This window comes from Linepithema humile, chromosome 5 (assembly GCF_040581485.1).
Source record: "Linepithema humile isolate Giens D197 chromosome 5, Lhum_UNIL_v1.0, whole genome shotgun sequence".
NCBI lineage: Eukaryota > Metazoa > Arthropoda > Insecta > Hymenoptera > Formicidae > Linepithema > Linepithema humile.
In genome coordinates this window covers 28799720-28818625 of record NC_090132.1, presented here as the reverse complement: position 1 = coordinate 28818625, position 18906 = coordinate 28799720, and the positions used below count along the sequence as shown (strand labels likewise).

The 18906-nt window shown below is 38.2% G+C and overlaps 1 protein-coding gene across 2 annotated transcripts in view; it reads right to left on the bottom strand.

The window, feature by feature from the left end:
* LOC105678148 (uncharacterized) overlaps positions 1 to 18906 on the bottom strand; it is a 221996-nt gene that overhangs the window by 45050 nt on the left and 158040 nt on the right. For both annotated transcript variants that reach the window (XM_067356375.1, XM_067356374.1), the window contains exons 4-7: positions 14126 to 14269; positions 8488 to 9368; positions 5573 to 5667; positions 4871 to 4989 (exon numbers count right to left, since the gene is read on the bottom strand). In XM_067356375.1, the coding sequence (XP_067212476.1) occupies positions 4871 to 4989; positions 5573 to 5667; positions 8488 to 9368; positions 14126 to 14210 (1180 nt within the window). In that variant the 5' untranslated portion in view covers positions 14211 to 14269. The remainder of the gene's footprint in view (positions 1 to 4870; positions 4990 to 5572; positions 5668 to 8487; positions 9369 to 14125; positions 14270 to 18906) is intronic.

Here is an 18906-nt window from a genome sequence, read left to right as displayed (position 1 = left end):
AGGGAAATCTTAGAGTAATGCGCTTTTAACAGGATTGCTTGTATTGTTTCATATTTCTTGCGATATTTAATTGCACTGATATCACATTTGATTAATTAAAAAAATCAACAAATCAGAAAAAATTGCATACAAATAAACTTTAATGTAAAAAAGATTAATTAAAAAAAAATAGCTTTCAGAATAAAAATGAATAAGCGACATGTGCTTACCATACAGTGTCGTATAATTCGTGAAGAAAGTAGAATATCCTTTCAAAAAAAAGGTTTTGTCGCAACAATAAATTATTTTTAACAAATGACTTCATAAATTATTTGAAACAAAGACATGTGTTATAAATGTTATCGCGGGTTTTACGACGTAACAAGTAGAGCCATATGAATACCGGGTTCAACTTTAATATTAATCATATCGATGATCGATGGATACCCAACATGATGTATCTATCTTTTCGCGATCGTTTATTTCAGAAACGTTCCAGCTATGTCAACTATGTAATTTCATAAAGCACAGGATTTGGCAAACACGTTTTTGTTACTTTATTTTTAAATTACATCGACTATCCGTCAATGTACATAATATTTCATGAAATCTATATGAATCTTGAAAATTATGTTCTTTAATAAATTAGAGAAAAAAAAATTTTTCTGTTGCAAAGTAAAAATTATATTATTGAATCCTTTCTTTTTTAATTTCAATGGCAATTTAAATAAAATTGGCGCCTGTGAATTTATTCAAAAGCTAAATTTGAATATATTTATTTATAACATTTATTTTACCAAATCTTTGAATTTTCGGTAGTAATAAATTTTATAACTACGCAATAATTAAAATGTTCACATAAAAGCGTGAACTCCAATAAAATATTATAAATATAAATTATAGTAGATTATAGTGTGCTTAATTTAATGAAATCATTCAATATAAAGAAACGTAGATTTTCAAGCCGGATTTAGTCAAATTCGATGCCGTGCGATACGAGAACAGATAAATATTCCATCGCTGAAACCAATGGCTTTCAACGAAGCGGAAGTTGTCATTTTTGCGCCACGCTCCGATGATTGCCTCTCCTGATCGTTTCTCGTTCGCGACATCTTCGTTCTCTTTGAAATTAACCGTTCAAACACGATTCGTATTAAAATGCAGCCCGACGCGGAGCAATCGTTCCGCGAGTGCTTCACCAACCATTCTCGCTATATCTCGATTAAATTTCGTTCTCGTTCAAACGATCGCGAGATGAATTCTCCTTTCCTCCGCGATTCTCCGTCCCGATTCCTTCCTTCAACGTACCGATAAAAGATTATCGAGAGATTATTTAAAAGATAATTGAGTCTAACAAATATAGGCTCCAAAAAGATGAATCAGCATTCCATAGATATCCGAAAATATTTTCATTGTTCTGTTATATGAACTTAATTGAGATCGACATATCTTTATTATCCATGTTTTGTACGTTTGTTTGTGCGATATCTTCCGCTTGTTGATTATGCAATCTTCTGATTTCTTTATGAACGCGATAAATAAGCGCGGGAGAAATATGACGGTCTACTTTATTCGCCATTGTTTGCGTCTCCTTAATAAGAGTCATTTCGCGCGTCGCAGGACCTCGTACTCGTCGTAGCTTATTTAACCAGCTGTAAAAACAGATCGCATTGCCGCACGAGAACCCACTCCCGTAAAAGCTGATTTACGCTGCATAAAGTGAAGATATCACAGGATTTCTCTTTTGACTTTACTTTTTCACTCAACTAACAAGCATTAAAAAACAAATTTTCCACTTTTGTCATTATCTTATGATAAATAAAAATCCGGACAATCCGTGGACAGATGCTGACTAATTGACCTAACACAATTCGTTACAAAAATAAAAGAAATAAGAAAACACTGCCTTTTGAGTAAAATCACACTGTAATTGTACGATAATATTAATATTTTTATCAGCATATTTTTGATACAAATTTGGTATTTGAACGTTTAGTATTTAGTAGTTTTAAACGACGTAACTTAACTCGTTATGTCCATAATGCGCATGCTGGTTGGGAATATTCCTCTCTCTCACGAATTTCTTCGACTATTCTCTACTTCATGGTAGTCCTTTATTTAATTTTGGAATATAATAGATTAAAGCTCCGTTCTTAACGATAAAACGCGTATTTCTCGTTCATTCTGTTCTTGAAAGCATGAAGCTTGTATGCTAACGAGAATATCAAAAGCTCAGAAATGTTACTATTTTCCTGAAATATTATATGCAAATTATGTGAGCAATTTCTCAAAACATATTTTGTCCATGCATCTCGATAGTCTTGTATGAATTTTTGTGCCGGCTAAAAATACCCCTTTCTTCCAAGAAGTCCTACAACAATTGACTTTTCCTTGGTAGTTCCGTGCTTAATTTTGCGATATAATGGATTAAGGCCTGTATGAACTATTCTTCGATACTGAACTCGTTACACGAGATGACTCTCGTGCGGAAAGATCGAAGGGAACGGTCGGGAACATCAACGAGTTTCAGTGTATTTTAGTAAAAGGACGAAAAGGGAGTCCGCGCGAAGGGAGTCGTGAGGGAAAGTAATTTCATCCCCACACACGGAACGGAAACATGGTTGTACCGGAATCGCGTTGCGGCACATAATGAAACGGACGTATTCGAATTTCCGAAAGTTCATTCCGCTCGTTGCTCTCCGACCCCGTTGCAGTTGCAACGCGGCCAGATTGCGCGACACGTGAATCTCGTACGTCTTTTTGTTCCGTTCGTTTAATTTATTTTATTATTCTTTTGTTTTGCATTTCGCGGCAATGCTATAATGTGTGTCCGATTTGTATGTACAACTCATGCGATGAAAAAAAAAAGAGAGAGAGAGAGAGAGAGAGAGAGATAAAACACGTGAAATACGTGGCGACCCTTTTTAACGAAATAAATAATAACCATGTGCGGGTGCATATCCGTCGAATAATACGGGAAGGTTTGCGGAAATATTTTATAAGACAAAAGAGTGGTGTACAGAATGATTTAAATTTGTTGTCATATTTTATCTTGATATTCTGACAAAGAAAAGTGGTGGCTGTTGGTTTAACATCGATATGTCGTTCTTCTTTTGAAGTTTCACAATAAATTGCAAGTAATTAACAATCAAAGAGAATTTCAGCTAATTAAATACAAGTGCGTCACGAATTATAAAAAGTATAGAACATTGAGAAATGAAGCGAATAAAAGTGCGCAATATAATATATTGCACATTGTGAAATTATAAGACAGAATTCCGTCCAAACATGTTTTTTTTTTTTTTTCAGTGAAAAATCAAGTCATTTTCTCCACAGCTTATAAATGTGAACCGCCCATCGCTTCTTGGTGTACTTGGCTCTGAAATCAACGCGAAAACGAAGATCCATCATAGAACGATGAAATACGAACGATTTCCCATCAAGCGCAATTGATGCGGGCGATTCAGCTTAATCCGCGGAAGCAATATTTTTTCATGAAGTTTTTACGACCTTCTCCCTGTGCCTTTTGGAACTGTCATTCCGTGGGTCATATTTCGTTGCAATCGTTGCTGTAACTTTGTCTTCGGAATAGCGTATTGTCGGTCGGATCGATTCTGATGATCGCTCATCAGCGGAGAGGACGAGGCCGATAGCCGAAGAAACATCGGCACCGCAGGATCGCAAACTACGACCGCGATGGTAGATGTAAGAAAGAGGGTTTGGGTTTAAGCGGGGTTGAGGAAGTGGGATGGGGGGGGGGGAGAAGGGTTTGTAACGATGTCGCTCTGTCCAGGTTTGTTCTGCCCTACTTCGTTCTAAGGGGGCGGCTTTTGTTCACCCCTGCCTGCCGATCCCGCTCCGGATTGGATCAGATTACCAGCCACGCCGAGGCGCTTTACCACGAGAAATGCGGGTTTCCATTGCACCGAAATCGGCGACGTAAGGGGATTGGGGGTAACGACGAGTGCTGCAATACCGATTTTCGCCCCTTCCCATCCTCCCCTCCGCCTGGCGCTCATCCCATCCCCGAGTTCTTTTCTTGGTTTAACGCACGGTCCAGTCTGACCATCCTCGTTTTGCTTTGGCCCGGTACGATTTCGTTTACGAATAGAATTCTCTCGCGAGAGGATCCGCGAATAGAGATGCAAGGAAACGATCCTTCAATTCGTTCCCTTTGCGGATTTTTTAGTTCACTCACACGCGAAACGTTTTACACGCGCGCGTTCTAGCGCGAATTCTCCCCGAATTAATTAAGTCCTTGCAAAATTGAACTGTATGCCGTAAATGAAGCGATTAATATTTCAAGTTGTTATACCAACGCGTAATAGCCAGTAGTGAAATGGAAGCTGTAATGCGTATATTTACACTCCCCTTGACCTTTGCAAACAATCGCGTCCTTATTAAAGAGATTTTTAACCGTGAATTATTAGCAGCAAATATAGTGCGAAACTATTGAATTTATTGCACATAAATCTGTATAAAATAGCTATAAATAAAATATTAACTCTAAGTTTTATGGAACGATATAGGAACTTGTGTATCAAACATTTATTCATAAATTTCCATCTTGTTGAATTTAAGAAATCTCAATACGCTTATCAAATCTCAATGTTTTGGACATTTATAAAATATAAAATCAATTTAATAAAAAAATTTAAGTCATTTCTTATTAAAAAATTAGAAATAAAGAAAATAGAATTCCGAGTAAAAATATCTACAATTCACTCGGTCTCTCTTTTTCTAACATAAAAGTTCTAGAAATTATATCCTTTAAAAAGTTTCGTCAATGAACACAAACTATTACACAGAATACTTATTCGTTTTCGAAAAAAAAGCATTACTGCATTTCGAAAATGAGATTCCAACTACAATGTGGCTAAGATTCACTTACCCGTAATGACGACGTTGATTTTCTTAACCAGCGGCGGATGCGTGGCGACTTGGCACTGATACAATCCCGAATCGCGCGGATTCGCGTATAGAATCTGTAGTCTCCAATTGCTGGGATATCTGCATGATCAGACAAGAAAGAACATACGTAGAAAATGGTCGAACTTATCGTTAAGTCACCGAAAGAAATGCATTTCCTGATGCTACTGATTCACTCGCGATTTACGACCGAGAAGGATGTAAATGAGGGAAAATTTTATTTCCTAATAAAGATTCCTAATACATAATGTGCTATTCATTGCGCTCCGACGCGAAACGAGCCTGATTTGGATTTTCAAAATAAAAAAAAAAGCGCATAAAACGGCTGATTTGATTCGAGCAAGGAAAGATAGAGGCGAAGTTTTTCCACTCTCGTGAATGGCATCGTCGCGCTCATTCGACGATAGTAAAAATCGACCGCAACGATAATTCGACGCTGACGACGAGATTACGCGGTTCGCTGCCTGGTCTGCCACGAATGATAACGAATTATGATAATACCGTCGACAATTTCGCCACTGAATTTCACTCATCATTGCGGTCGCGCGCTGCAATTCCACGTTCGTATTCCGATAAGAATATGCGATGAAAAGATTAGCCTCGTCTGAAAGATAAATAGAAAAATAGAGAAATAGATAAATGGAGAAAATTGATTAAGACTCACCGAAATTTAAGACTGATTCTTTGGTCGTTGCTGTACGGCGTTTTGCCGACTGTCAGCAGACGAAAGGAGTCTTTGCCGTGCAGCAACCACGTCACCTGCGAATAGAAAGCACCGCTGTCATCTTCGGTAATTCTCTCTTCGCCAACAATGATATATCACACGAAATTCTTTGCCATTATTCTTTTCAAAATTAAATAACCAGACCATACATTTCGCACAAATTACTCAAAAATTCAACTCCTTTGGGCGATTATTATGGTCGCCGCAACAAGTAGATGGCAGGACGATTTCTCAAGAGATAGCACTGGAAATTTATAATTCTCTCTGCTCTTAGATCTCCAGCACAGAAGCGAGTACAATTTCCGTTAAAGCTTCGTGTATAGCCGCAATGAATGCAGCAGACAATTTCCGCGGAGCTTCTTCGTATGCGCCCGAAAAAATGTCGATTTAAGTCTTGTTTATACGATACGGATATTGCATAATATAAAAGTTAAATAAAGTATAGCAATGTATTATTAATGTAAACGGTTAGTTTCTTTATAAGAAAGATGTGTGAAAATCTAGCCATCTTGAACACTTAAAACTATTTGTATAAATATAATGATTAATTTATTAATATTTTTATTTTCGTGTAGAATCTTTTATAAAGCTTTAGCCGTCTTTTATTATTATTGAATGTTTAGTATACTCGTTATTATCGATAAAAAGAAATGTTTAAAAACAATATTACAATGTAGAGAGAAATAAGGATTTTTGAATAAATTTTTTAAATGCTTATATATTCACGACAGTGGCAAAGTTTAAAATTACGCAGCGTAAACAAGCCTTTACGCTATTCATAGCGACATTCTCACCGTTCTCTTTTTGTACAAAGCTCTCTCCCGAGATTTGACCTCATATCATACGTGCCAACCATCGCAATAACCGGATATCTGGGGGCGAATTATCACCGTTTGTCATCGCGGATAAAAGTCTGTCTCGCGAAAACTTAACGTTCACGACGGAAACATTAATCGTCCCGGAGATCGTAGACACGCCGAATTATGTTACGAAGAACTTCTTGTTGAAGGAGGCGAGCAAATAATTTCTGAACAAGTCCCTTACGTTGCGTGTCGCCCGAATTAAATTTGTCCCTCGCCGGAAAAGTTATCTCGATGGAAGTCGCCGAGTTCAGGAAGAGCCGCTTCAGTAGTTCTTAATATGATGGAATTAACGAGGATTCAAGTTTCATTTAAGAGAAGATGGCGTGACACGCGAAGAAAGGAACATACAAAAAGTTTCATAAAACCACGACCAGATCTGGTTTCGAATATTAAAAGTGCAAAACATTTAATATCCGTCACAATATTTTACAACAGAAAAATTTATCGCTATATTTTTAATTAAATAGATAATATTTGAATATAAATAACTATTTTTTTCTGTTTCATAAAATTTAATATCGTGAGATTTTTATAATTCTTAATCCCATTTCTTCTTCCATCAAGATATTAACTCTTAGAAAAGATATTAAATTTCTAATTTGAGTCTAGAATATTTATATCGGAACATCTGGAATTTTATTTTTTACTTCATTTTTTTTTGAGAAAAGACATTTTCAAATCCAAGTAATATTGTTTAATATGTTTGCGGACACGTGATACGTTTACGAAGCAAAGTCATCTGACTCGAAAATCCAATCTCTTTTCTTATTACAATTCACCCGTTTGTCGCACCGATGATCGTGAAGTTAGAACAAGATTCTAGTTTCCATTTTGCCACTAAGCGCGCTTCGCGTAACTAGGTAATGCCGGCATTATACAGAAACCATTGCACTTGAAAAAATCGCGATCGCAAGTAAATATTTAGCGCGGACAAATATTTCCTCGAATAAACGTTCTCTTCGACATCTTAAGCAGCCATTTTACGGAAAGAGAACGACTTGGCAAACGGCACGGGCGATGTTTCATAATTAAGTTCCCTTCGAGTTGTTTGCTATTCTCGGAGTGCGCGGCGCGCACATGCATACGGCGCCTGTCTATACACGTACGACATCCATACGTGCACACGTCGAATCAGAAGTACTCGTTTTCGTTCCTTGGCACGCTCGTCCCACCGCAATCGGTTTCGCATTACGTATTCCGCGGAATATGAATCCCATGAGAATCCCGAGCGCCTGTGTCTCAGGCGGCTCGGAACTTCGTGTCGCCTGACGAAGAAGAGTAAATGGATCTAGAAATCACTGCCGAAAGGGACAGGAGATACCGAGAGGCGGCACTGATTGAAATGCGAAAACTTTCGCAGCGACAAGACGGACGAGAGTGTATACGCAACAGACACTAACAAACGATGTTTGCAATGATAATCCACGCCTTTTCTCATCCGCGATTCAATCCTTCTCCCGTCGGATTTTTTATCACACTTTCCTTCCGATTCACGTGATTTGACAAAGAGAAATATGCAGTTTTTCTGATTGAAAAGCTCGCGTATAGCTCGCGTCGATTCAAAGATCGATTCCGATTTTATCTAAATTTTAGTTACGCTTAAATTTGACAAAAAAGGAAAAAAATTGAGCAAAATATGATAAAGATTCGAATTTTTTTTCCTCATAAAACGCTCTTACAAAAGATTATATCAATACAAATCAACAGAACAATAAAGCACAGTTACGATTCTTCATCAATGCTATTCATCGTTCTCGTTACACAATCTTCTCCTGGTTTATCGCGCGTCGGTTCGTCGAAACGAAAGTATCCGACTCGAAAATCCAATCTCCCCTTTCATTACAATTCGCCCGTTTGTCGCGCAATGTCGCCGATCGTAAAGTTATAACAAGATTCGAGTTTCCATTTCGCCATTATCCAACATTCCTCTCACATCTCGCCTCGCAACCGCCGAGGCTAACGAGACTAACAGACAAACGGAGCGCGACTCACCTGTCTATTGCCCAGCATGCCGATTTTGCAGTCCAGCAAAACGACGCTGCCGATCCTCGCGCTCACGTTCGTCTCCCGATCGCCGTCCTCGAAGTACGGACCGAATTTCCCGAAGGCGCTGTCCACGCTGGGCAGGACGAACTTCCTGCCGGCCAGCGTTCGGTGAGTGGTCGCCTGGAGCTGATGTTCGCGACCGCGTTCCGTCTCGAGCGTTCGGATCGACGGTTTTATCTCGTAGAAGGCCTTCGTCGACTTGCCGGTCAGCAGATTGTTCGTCGGTCTCGACTGATCCTTCTTGCCCTCGCCCAGCTTCCTCGTTTCGTTCGTCCGACCGACGCCGGTCCACCCCTGCTGCCGGCTGTCCTGATAGTCCTCTTCCCTTTCGTCCGGCGGCGGCGGCGGAACTTGGAACGAAATCGCCTTGATATCCTCCACGTTCCTCTGATCGCTGTATCTCGCCTCCGTCACGTCTTCCACTTTCTCCACCGACATCACTGTCGGCCAGTCGTCCCGCGGCTTCTCTATTGCGGACTCGTTCGCAGCCGTTCGAGCGTCTTCGTGCTCCAGCATCGCCTCCTCCGCCTGCTCCGACTCCTCGATCTTCTTCGAAGCGAATATCGCCTGATCGTCCACGTATTTCCTCGACGCGTTCTCGGAATGAGCTTCCACCGCCGCAATAACGAGCGCGGAGGACGAATCCTTCGTCGAGCTTGTGTACTCAGTCGCGAAGGCGGGAGTGATTTCCTCGAGAGCCGCCGTGTCGTTGCCGCGAGACCAGCCAGCGGTTTCCACGGTGTGATTCTTCGCGACTCTCTCATCGATGCGCCGATCCTCCTCATCGAGATGATTGATGCCACGTTCGATGGCGCCGCTCTCCGCTTCTGCGGCGGAAAGCAAACAGCCATGTTACGATAAGTAAGTTAAGTCGGGGCGGATGTATGCGCGCGGTGGGCGGGAAATGTAAGGGCGAACACAGGTCGTCGGTCGTGTCGGGGGTAAATCGACATGCCGGCGAGGCGGAGCGCCCGCTTCGCCGGGATTTATGGCTTAGAACGGGGTAGGATGATCTCCGCCCGGGTGAGGATTTAAATGCGGACGTAAGAAGTGCGGCTGGGAGTTTTATGGGTTCGGGAGCTCTCGGAGGAGAGCCAATAAATGGCCAATCAAAATCTCAGATCTAAGAATGTTAAAAGGTAAGATAATACGTTCGAGTTTGCTTTAAAACTGATATAATTGCGTGCGCGCTTCCAAGTTTTGCTGAAATCGGCGCGCTTCGTTCGATTTATTATCATATTCCTTTAATGTTAGCACACGTTCACTCTATATCTGTATATTTTGCGATAAATTCTGTTTTAATATAACGAAAATTTAATAAAATTAAATTCACATGAACTGTCCGCGCAATGTGGAAAACGTTGCAAATGACAGCGAAAGACAAAAGCAATCTGTACGCAGCATCCTGTTCATTTGGAAACATTCCACGCGATGTGAGAATCACGCAATAATAACGGTGTGTAACTCTTTTGTCTGTAATATAGTGTGGCGCGTATTTTTTGCGAAACAAAATGCCGCAGGTTCACTTCCGCAGGAATTTCATTTCACGAGCGCGCGCACCGCCGACCGCGCTTTTATTCGCAAAACCGTTGGCAAAGTTTCTGGTGTAAGGTTTCGCTTTTCCCGCGTGACGTCGATCGCGATCGGAGTCCGTGAAAGCTCGCGATAAGCAGCTCTCGTAGAAACTTCGCTCGGCGAGTTTCCCCGCGAAATTTACCTTAGTACAACTTGCCCCGAGAAATTTCTCTTTGTGCAGTTATAGACCCGTACTTATCGTTAACAAATGCGTGTAGACAGTTCTTTTATAGAATTGCACTGTGATAAAAAGTTTATTCGATTAATTACCCGTTCCTTTCTTACTTTAAATCGAAAAGTTTAATTAATACAGATCCAATTTGTAAAGACCGTTTAACTGTGTAAACATTAAGCTTAGCCAATGATCAATTTTGACCATGTAAAGCGATGAACCTCTTCAAATCTAATTCACAGCTAAATTTTACGAAAATACGGCGAGAAAACTATATCGTTGCAATTGTTATTTGTCAAGTATTAAACAACGTATTCGTTTCTATAGATTAAAGCTGCATCTATTTCAGAAAATACATTCGTGATCTTTTGAAGATGGAATTTTTACGAGCCGTTACTTATTGCAAATTGAAAAACAGCTTTGCATGTCGAGTGCAACAACACTATTTTGCCGCGAAACGTATATATTCGTCGATGTTCTGATGCGTCGCACGATATCTGGCAGACGTCGCAATTCTATTTACGCAAGTGGATATTACTCTCGCAGTAGTAACGATCGCTACGTGAATGTAGCGCGCTCGTCCCGTTCGCGCTACATCTACTGCGCCAAACACGAGAGGATTATAAGATTGCTATCTGCCGCGACTTTTATCAGAGAAACGCTATCTCCCTCTGTATTTTCTATTCTACCATTATCTGGAATAGCTGTAGACTTTTATATAGCTCCTCGGGCGTCGCTCTTCAATTTTCTACTTTGTCACAAGACACTACGCTGGCCCCGCCTTTCTTCCTTCATCACTTTTACAACTGGCGGAAAATTGAAGATTACCAAGTCGCCAGAAGTAAGAAACTGTGAAACGTGCCACGTATCTTTCTACCTCATCATTTAAGCCTTTCGATCATAGCTTACTTTTAATAGTTTGGGCCAATTCCGTTAACTGTTTGCAAAAGTTGTTAATTCGGAGAGCATTGATCAGTTTACCATAATTAACGTTAAAAACATGTTAAACAAATACGACGTGTTGAAGAAAAGATTCTATACTGGCTGGAAGAATTCGTAGATGAAATTTGCGCACAATATTTAGTTACTTTTGCTTACAGATAGTTTTTCGAATTATAAAAATTATCGTATTTTTTGTAACTTTAATCTAAAAATATTCTTCACTTAAACACTTAACTTCAATATACCTTTCAATACGACGGCTACACCTATATCGTCAATTTTTAATACTACGTATAGATCCGTGAAAATTCCGAGAGCCTTTGATTTCACCGATCGTCCGGAAGCTACGCAAACGTCAGCAAACCGATATACACCGCGATATTTGGCGACGGCGATCTTGTTTACGCGAGTCGATATTGCCGGCCACGCCGATAGCACCGGCTGTAATGGCAATAGCAACAGCAACGACAACGTGACGCTCGTTCGTCGTTCGTCGTTCGGAAGCAATTTAGCGCGCGCTTTGCGTCGCGAGTGATCGATCGATCGTGTCGAGCAACGCCGTGTAATTTTGGCCGCCAACGACGTTCGTAATGATTTATAAAACGGCGGACGTGTGTGCAGTGATTTTCGCGAAAAATCCGGAGATTGCAAGATTCTTTCGTGCAATTCTTGCTTGCGGTGGAATCAATATATCACAATTTATTTTCTCCGTGCTTTTAATCAAGTTGTATTTCTAAAAAAATATTTTCGAAAAATTATTTATAAAACAGCAGATGTGTGTACAGAGATTATCGCGAACGCCTCCGAGCGATTCTTATTTGCGGTGAAATCACTTTATCGCAATTTGTTTGCTCTGTATCTTCGATCAAACGGCATTTTTAAGAAAATTGAACGAATTAATGTAAAAATTAAATTTCAATTTATTATGACTCGAGCGTATTTCGGCTTCGTTCGATTAACTTCCAACGGTACTATCAAAATTCGATTGGCATATTAATCTTCGCCGTGCCCCGAGATTATACGTATTATTATTCGTGGCAGTCCGATCTCCGCGAACATGCTCCGAATAATACATTCTGTGATAACAGATAAGGCGTTCGCTCGTCTCGGGTTTTGTTGCCGATCGGGGAGAAGCTTTTTCTTCAATTTCGCGCCCTGAATACAAGCGATTGTGCGAGTGATTGATCGCCGCCGAACGATATCGGCGGTCGGGGCTTAAAAGCGCCATCGCTCCGGTAGTGCAAGTGATTCGCGTGAAATTTCGACGATTAGCCGCGCACGATGCACACCGCGCCGCAAAATGAAGATACACTTCGTGTTTGTTCCTTGTGATTGATGACCTTCGATCCGGTCCGTGTAACCGATGCATAAGTAACGTATCATTTTTCATTCCCTACGTCTGCAAATTTCATGTCTAATTCGCTTTTCTACGTACAGGGCCGAGCGCGTTTTTAGCCCGCCGCGATCGACTAGGCATGCCGAAGTAATGCGCGCACCTATCTCTATGCTCCGCAATTTGTCAGCAAGGATTTACGCGTGTCACGTGTGATAGACAAATTCACGGGACGTGCGAAGAAGGAAATTCCACGGATTATTCCTGCGGGCACGACAGATGCAATCCCAGATGGACGTCGGTCTTCGAAGGCTTGAATTAAAAGCTTGTCCACACAGTAGAAATTGTAATTCAAAAAACGCAATGTTTTCGCGAGATAATGCTCTTAAAAAAAATTAAAGCTCCTGGCTAATTTTAATGCTAGCAATGATGAAGAAATTTCTTTCATATTCTGGGATTTCATATTTTACATAAATTTTAAATTTATATCTCTCGTAATCTGAAAACTGAAAATTAAATGTGCGGATGTATTAACTATCTTCACCGCTTTTCACCGTCAATTGTCTCTTTTTGCCGAGGGATTAAAATTTTATCTATTTAAATCGATTTAAACTTGCTCTTCATTCCTTTTCATATAAAAGCAAATTATTTAAAATTAAGATTACCATGTGTGCGTGAGGATAAAATTTATCTACGACAAAACGAATGGAAATATTAGGCGATGTTGTGCAATCTCGCTGTTTAGTGCTATCAGATTTCATAGGACGCGTGGAATTGCGTGAAAGGGCGTTCGCTTACGAAATGGTGATTGCCACGAAGCACAAGAAAGTAAATTCTGGCGGGGTTATCTTCGCGAGGTCGTACAGAACAACGGGCTCGGTAGCTACAAAAGAATTTCGCCCTCTTTATCCCGCTGGGCACGGTCGTTTCCGTTGTTACGACTCGGCGCTTATGGCGCAGTTAAGCATTCAAGTTAATTAAAAATCCTCGCATCTCGATAAACTGAGACGGATGAATTGTTCGTTTGCTCGTAAAAATGTATTACATTGCGCGAGTGTATTCAGTCGTGCTACATTCCATTAATTCGTAGTGAGTTGATAACGAATGGGTTTAACGAATTTATAACCCAGAAATTGACTTCTACTTTCAAACGCATTTGTGAATTTTAACATCGTCAGCATTTCAAATATTGGACCTTCTCCAATTTTTTTAAATACCTTCGTATGCTTTATATGAACATGTATCGAACTTTTACATGATTTTTAGATTGATTCATTGATACGTAATTCAAGTTTTACGTAACCATATATCATCATGTTGCTTATTAGTAGTATAATTCAATCAATGCTTTAATTATAATAAAAGTAAATAAATCTTTATTTATATTTTTCAATAATAATAATCAAATTAGCCAGATATAAAATTAGTCAAAATATAAAATAAAGTAATATTTCCGTAACTGAATAAAACTGAATAAATATACACTGAACTTTATTGCAACGCTATTGCAAGCGTGGTAAAACGAATAACATTAAACAAAAATTTGACTTTGAATTATTTACCTGATGCAGTAAGAGTGATCATAACGGAGATAATGGCGATGACGCCGAGCACCGAAACGGTCGGCTGCATTCTCCAATCGGTCATCTCGAGGATCCACGCGGATTCAGCCCTCAGGAATCTGCTCCATCTCGTTCATCTTCCTTCTGCGCAGAACGTGAAATTGCCACATTAATCATAAGAATCATAAAATATAACGTTTGTTTTTAGAACTCTGTGTTTCATCATATTTAGAATATAATTATAAATGTTTATTTTGATACATTTTAAAAAGATGCAATTTTACAAAAAAAAATGCTTATATCCTCTTTTCCTAATTCTGCGGAAATGCTTGAGAATAAAGTGTTCAAATTTCCATGAAATATGAACATAATCTCAATTTATGTCTCTTTTTTTTGTTTTTATATAACTTTTCAACTTCTCAAATAACGTTATTGAGTTTACGTCTTTCTGCAAGCAAACTACTCTTTCGATTAACTTCGAAATTTCAATAATGCAGAGATAACATCAAAGGAGAATTTATTTTTCACGAAATTACACTTGCAAAATGGCTTCGATGAGTTGACGGAATCGCTAAGGAACACGTAATCTGTTTTATTTTACGACAGTGACATCGGAGTTCACTGTGCCAAACTAGATGTTGTTAAAAAGACTCAAAAGTAGACGTCGTAATTTTTACTGCTCAAGTTTTAATCGTTGATTGTGATGGGTTATTATACTATATAGACGTATCTCGGCGCCACGTTAATATAAAAATGCGACATTACTCTCTTTTCGCTTTATCTGGGAACGGAATGAATAGTGAAAGGATAGCAGTCAACGTGTTTTCTGCGTAACAAGCGGCATAAGTCTCTTTGAATTTTCATAAACTTTTCTGCGTAACTGTTTTGACATTATATTGATATTTTTAATACGATGTGACATTTCAGTTTCCTTCGCTAAAGTAAAAATACTGTTATAAATATTATAATATAAAGCTAAGTCTTGTTAATTAAATACTTTTGTAAAGTCTATCGTTCTCTGAATAAGAAAATCATGACTTCGCTGTTTCGCTTGAACTTCCACCGCCTAAATTCTATCGATCACATGTTCTTCTTTCGGTTCGACACAATTTTACACAATGTACGTTTCAAATTAAAAGACAAGCGACGATTTACATTTCAGCTTTGTGACGGAACAATGCGGAACGGAAAGTAAAGTGTCTCCCTTACGAGTCGTTTGACACGAAAACAACAAATTGTGTCGCGTAACCAACGTGTAATCTGCCCTTGGCATCACTATAATCGCAGTTAGCAGGCAACTTCGAAGCGGCCGTTTACAGAGTTAAACGAGTACGGCACCGACGTGTTTCGAGTTTTCCCAGGAATGCTGCCTGGAAACTGTCTACGGCGCCGCCGTATTAATTGGCATGACTAAACAACATGTGGATTACACAAAGCAGATTTCCCGCAGAAACATTAGTTACACACACATTTATGAAAGAAGATGCAGCACACAAGAATGCTCTTAACGAATTAAGCCATACTGTCCGAGACTACTCATAAACTTATCTTCTTTTATAATAATATGCAAGCGTGTACAATGTTTTACAAATATGCCATTTTATCCTAATTCTTACATACTTCGCGAGCTACGATTTTAATTATATATAAATATCAAATATTTTTAAAGAACATTATAAATAAAAAAAGACATCATGTAACAAAAAAAAATTAATCTCTCTGATTATTATGAATTTTCCATGTTTTATATTATTGCAGTCAAAAAGTGATTTTTGCAACAATTATTTCAATAAAATAATTATGTAATTATGCGAAAATAATGTAAAGATACAATTTTTATTAATTTACAAATCAGATCTTAAAACTTTATTTAAAAGTTCTGAAAAGTTTTCTGAACTTTCCGTAGTTGTCTATAAGTGATTTATAAAAAATTCAGATAATATTTTGTTAATAAATGATGATTAAGTTCGGTACTGAAAAGATTAAATCGCGCAAGAATATCGACTGCGTTCCACGACGGAATTCACGTTTACGCGAGTAAAGCAATTATTAAAGAGCTACTCGTGATTAAGCTTCCTTCCTTGGAAATATTATCCTCGACCTCGACCACGTTCTCTAATTTGCATCCGTCATCTCTAACAAACACGATTTGCTCGTCTTTCAGACGTTGACGGATAAATGAAGTTTTTGAAGCAGCTACAGCTATCAGTACACGTCTTCGTACGCTATCGGTCAAAAGTGAAATTATCGAGAGCAATATTGTGATATTTATGTTGACTCAAATTCGAAAACAGAAAATGGTCAGAGATTATTTTAATTAGAGAAATAATATTCTGCAAAAAAAGTAATGGTTTAATAATAATAATTATAGAAGAAATTATTATAGATGATAATTCAACGCATCATATCAATAATATATATGTTATGTTCCCGTATTTATAAATTTGTGTGATTACAATATAAATAAATATATAAGTGTCATATAAAATTTATATCTCGCGCAAAAAAATTTGGAAATATTTTGTTTAATTGACAATTTAAGTACATATATATATATATGTCATGCACATGTATATGTCATGATTCAATTAATTTTAGTACTGTCCTATTTTTGCTTTGCCGAAAATGAATGTTGCAACCCTGCAATTAACGGAAAGTGCGTAATAACGTGGCGAATTGTGTCAACATATCGACAGCAAGCATCGTAAAATTGACGGTTATTAAACAGTCATGCCGTTACTTTGCGGAAAGCGCAATAAAACAATTTTAATGTGTTATAACGTTTTACAGCTGTAAATACAGATATATAAAAATATACATACATTTTAACATTAATGTACATTTTATATTCATTTTTATGCTTTAGAATTTTATATCATATCATTTGACAGACCTACAGCTTTACTGCAATATATCGAAATCTTATATTTTAAACAAAGAAATGATCTAGAATCCTAGAATATAAGATTTCGATGTGAAGAAAATGTGCATTTTGCAAATAATCGGTGTTGTGAATAATCATAATATAACTTTGTTACGGAGCTATAAACGGTATTTCAATTGCGTTAAAATTTCGGTTATATTCATTTCGATTCTTGTAGAATAATTAGAACCGTTGTACATTAAAAGTTTTCGACACATAAACGGCACCATCGCGCCCGTTTGAAATTAGTGCTACCGTAACATAACTTCGCTACGAGCTACGTTGAATAGCACATTGAAACTTCCTCTTTGAATTCATTTCTTTCTTGCGGCGCAATTGGAGTTGTTGCATGTGGAAAGTTGCCGGCACAAAATCGTAATTAAACAACAGGACGTCGTCACTAGGGACGACGCGCAATTGTTATACATAACTTCGTTACGAGCTAATGAATCAGATATCGAGATTGCCGATCGAATCACTTAATTTGATAAACAATTAGGACTGTAGAGAAAATTTGCGAGTATCGTGATTGCAGAATGTATTTAACATTTTAGAACCCAGTTCCATTTAATCATGTAATCAAGTGTCTAACAAAAAAGACTTATTAATTTCTAATTATCATTATTAAAATCGCTTAATTACTAAAATGATATCAAATATTATATAAAAAAATCTCAGTTTTAAATGGATGAAATTCTCTCTCTCTCTCTCTCTCTCTCTCTCTCTCTCTCTGCAGATATAGACACGTATATCTAAGTCTATAAATGTGCGGGAAATCTGTGACGCCGTGTACTCTTGCACGATTATCATATCATTAAGTCACAAATTATGACGACCAATGTGGTGACGATGGCCGTGTTTATCACCGCTGCAGACAGAGATTCCGACGAGTCTCGGGCGACTACTAATTATAATGTTTAATCAGATATACGTAATTACACGTACCGGTATACAGGACGCGCTATTACTTGCCAGGAGTCGAGAGCAATGAGATTCTCCGTACCGGAGAAGTCAAATATTCGTCTAGATATGATTGCATAATTCCGCTCGGCCTCGCGTGGCATTTCGAGGATTCCTCTGTAACGCGAAAACTTTGATCCAGAGTTTCCCCATCTCCTTTGATCCACGAGCTGCCTCTATGCAAGCGTCGTAATAGTAAATCAACTACACGTCTTCCGCGTGCAAGTTAAACGGCGGAATTATGCGTTTACCTTTACTTTCGCCTCGATACCAGAATACACATCGCTCACCTGTACAGATCGTAAAGACTAATCTTAGCGCGCTTTTGCAATATTAAATTACGCTGGGTGATAAAGTCGCTATGTAAACCACAATTTATCCGCACTTCCAAACGCAAGTTAATATTCAATATGATTTAGCAAATAGAAGCTTCGCAGAATCGGAAATTAAAGATTATTTATCAAGAAAATACACCTCCCTACGCAGATTGCTTGCATTTTGTGAATGTTGACGTTTTCTCTTCCACCTCTTTTAAATAAAAATTACATAAATGTTTGCATTCAGCAAAAGACGAAATAACGACGATACTTGGGCTGTAAAAATAACATATGAAAAACGCATAAAAATATGCAGATTAAATACAATATTATATTACACGTTGCAATTATGTTTGCGAGAAAAAGTTTCTAAAAATTGTATTTTTTTATTCCGCAAAACTCAATTCAAATATATCATAATTTATCATAATTTTCTCAATATTTTCTACTTAATTTTTTTATAAGAATTGCTATATATCTATGTATTATGAATATTACTGCATTTTATACGACTTTTAAAAAAAATTATCACACAACTAACGACTGAGTATCGTGCAATTCCGATACATTCATCAATATTA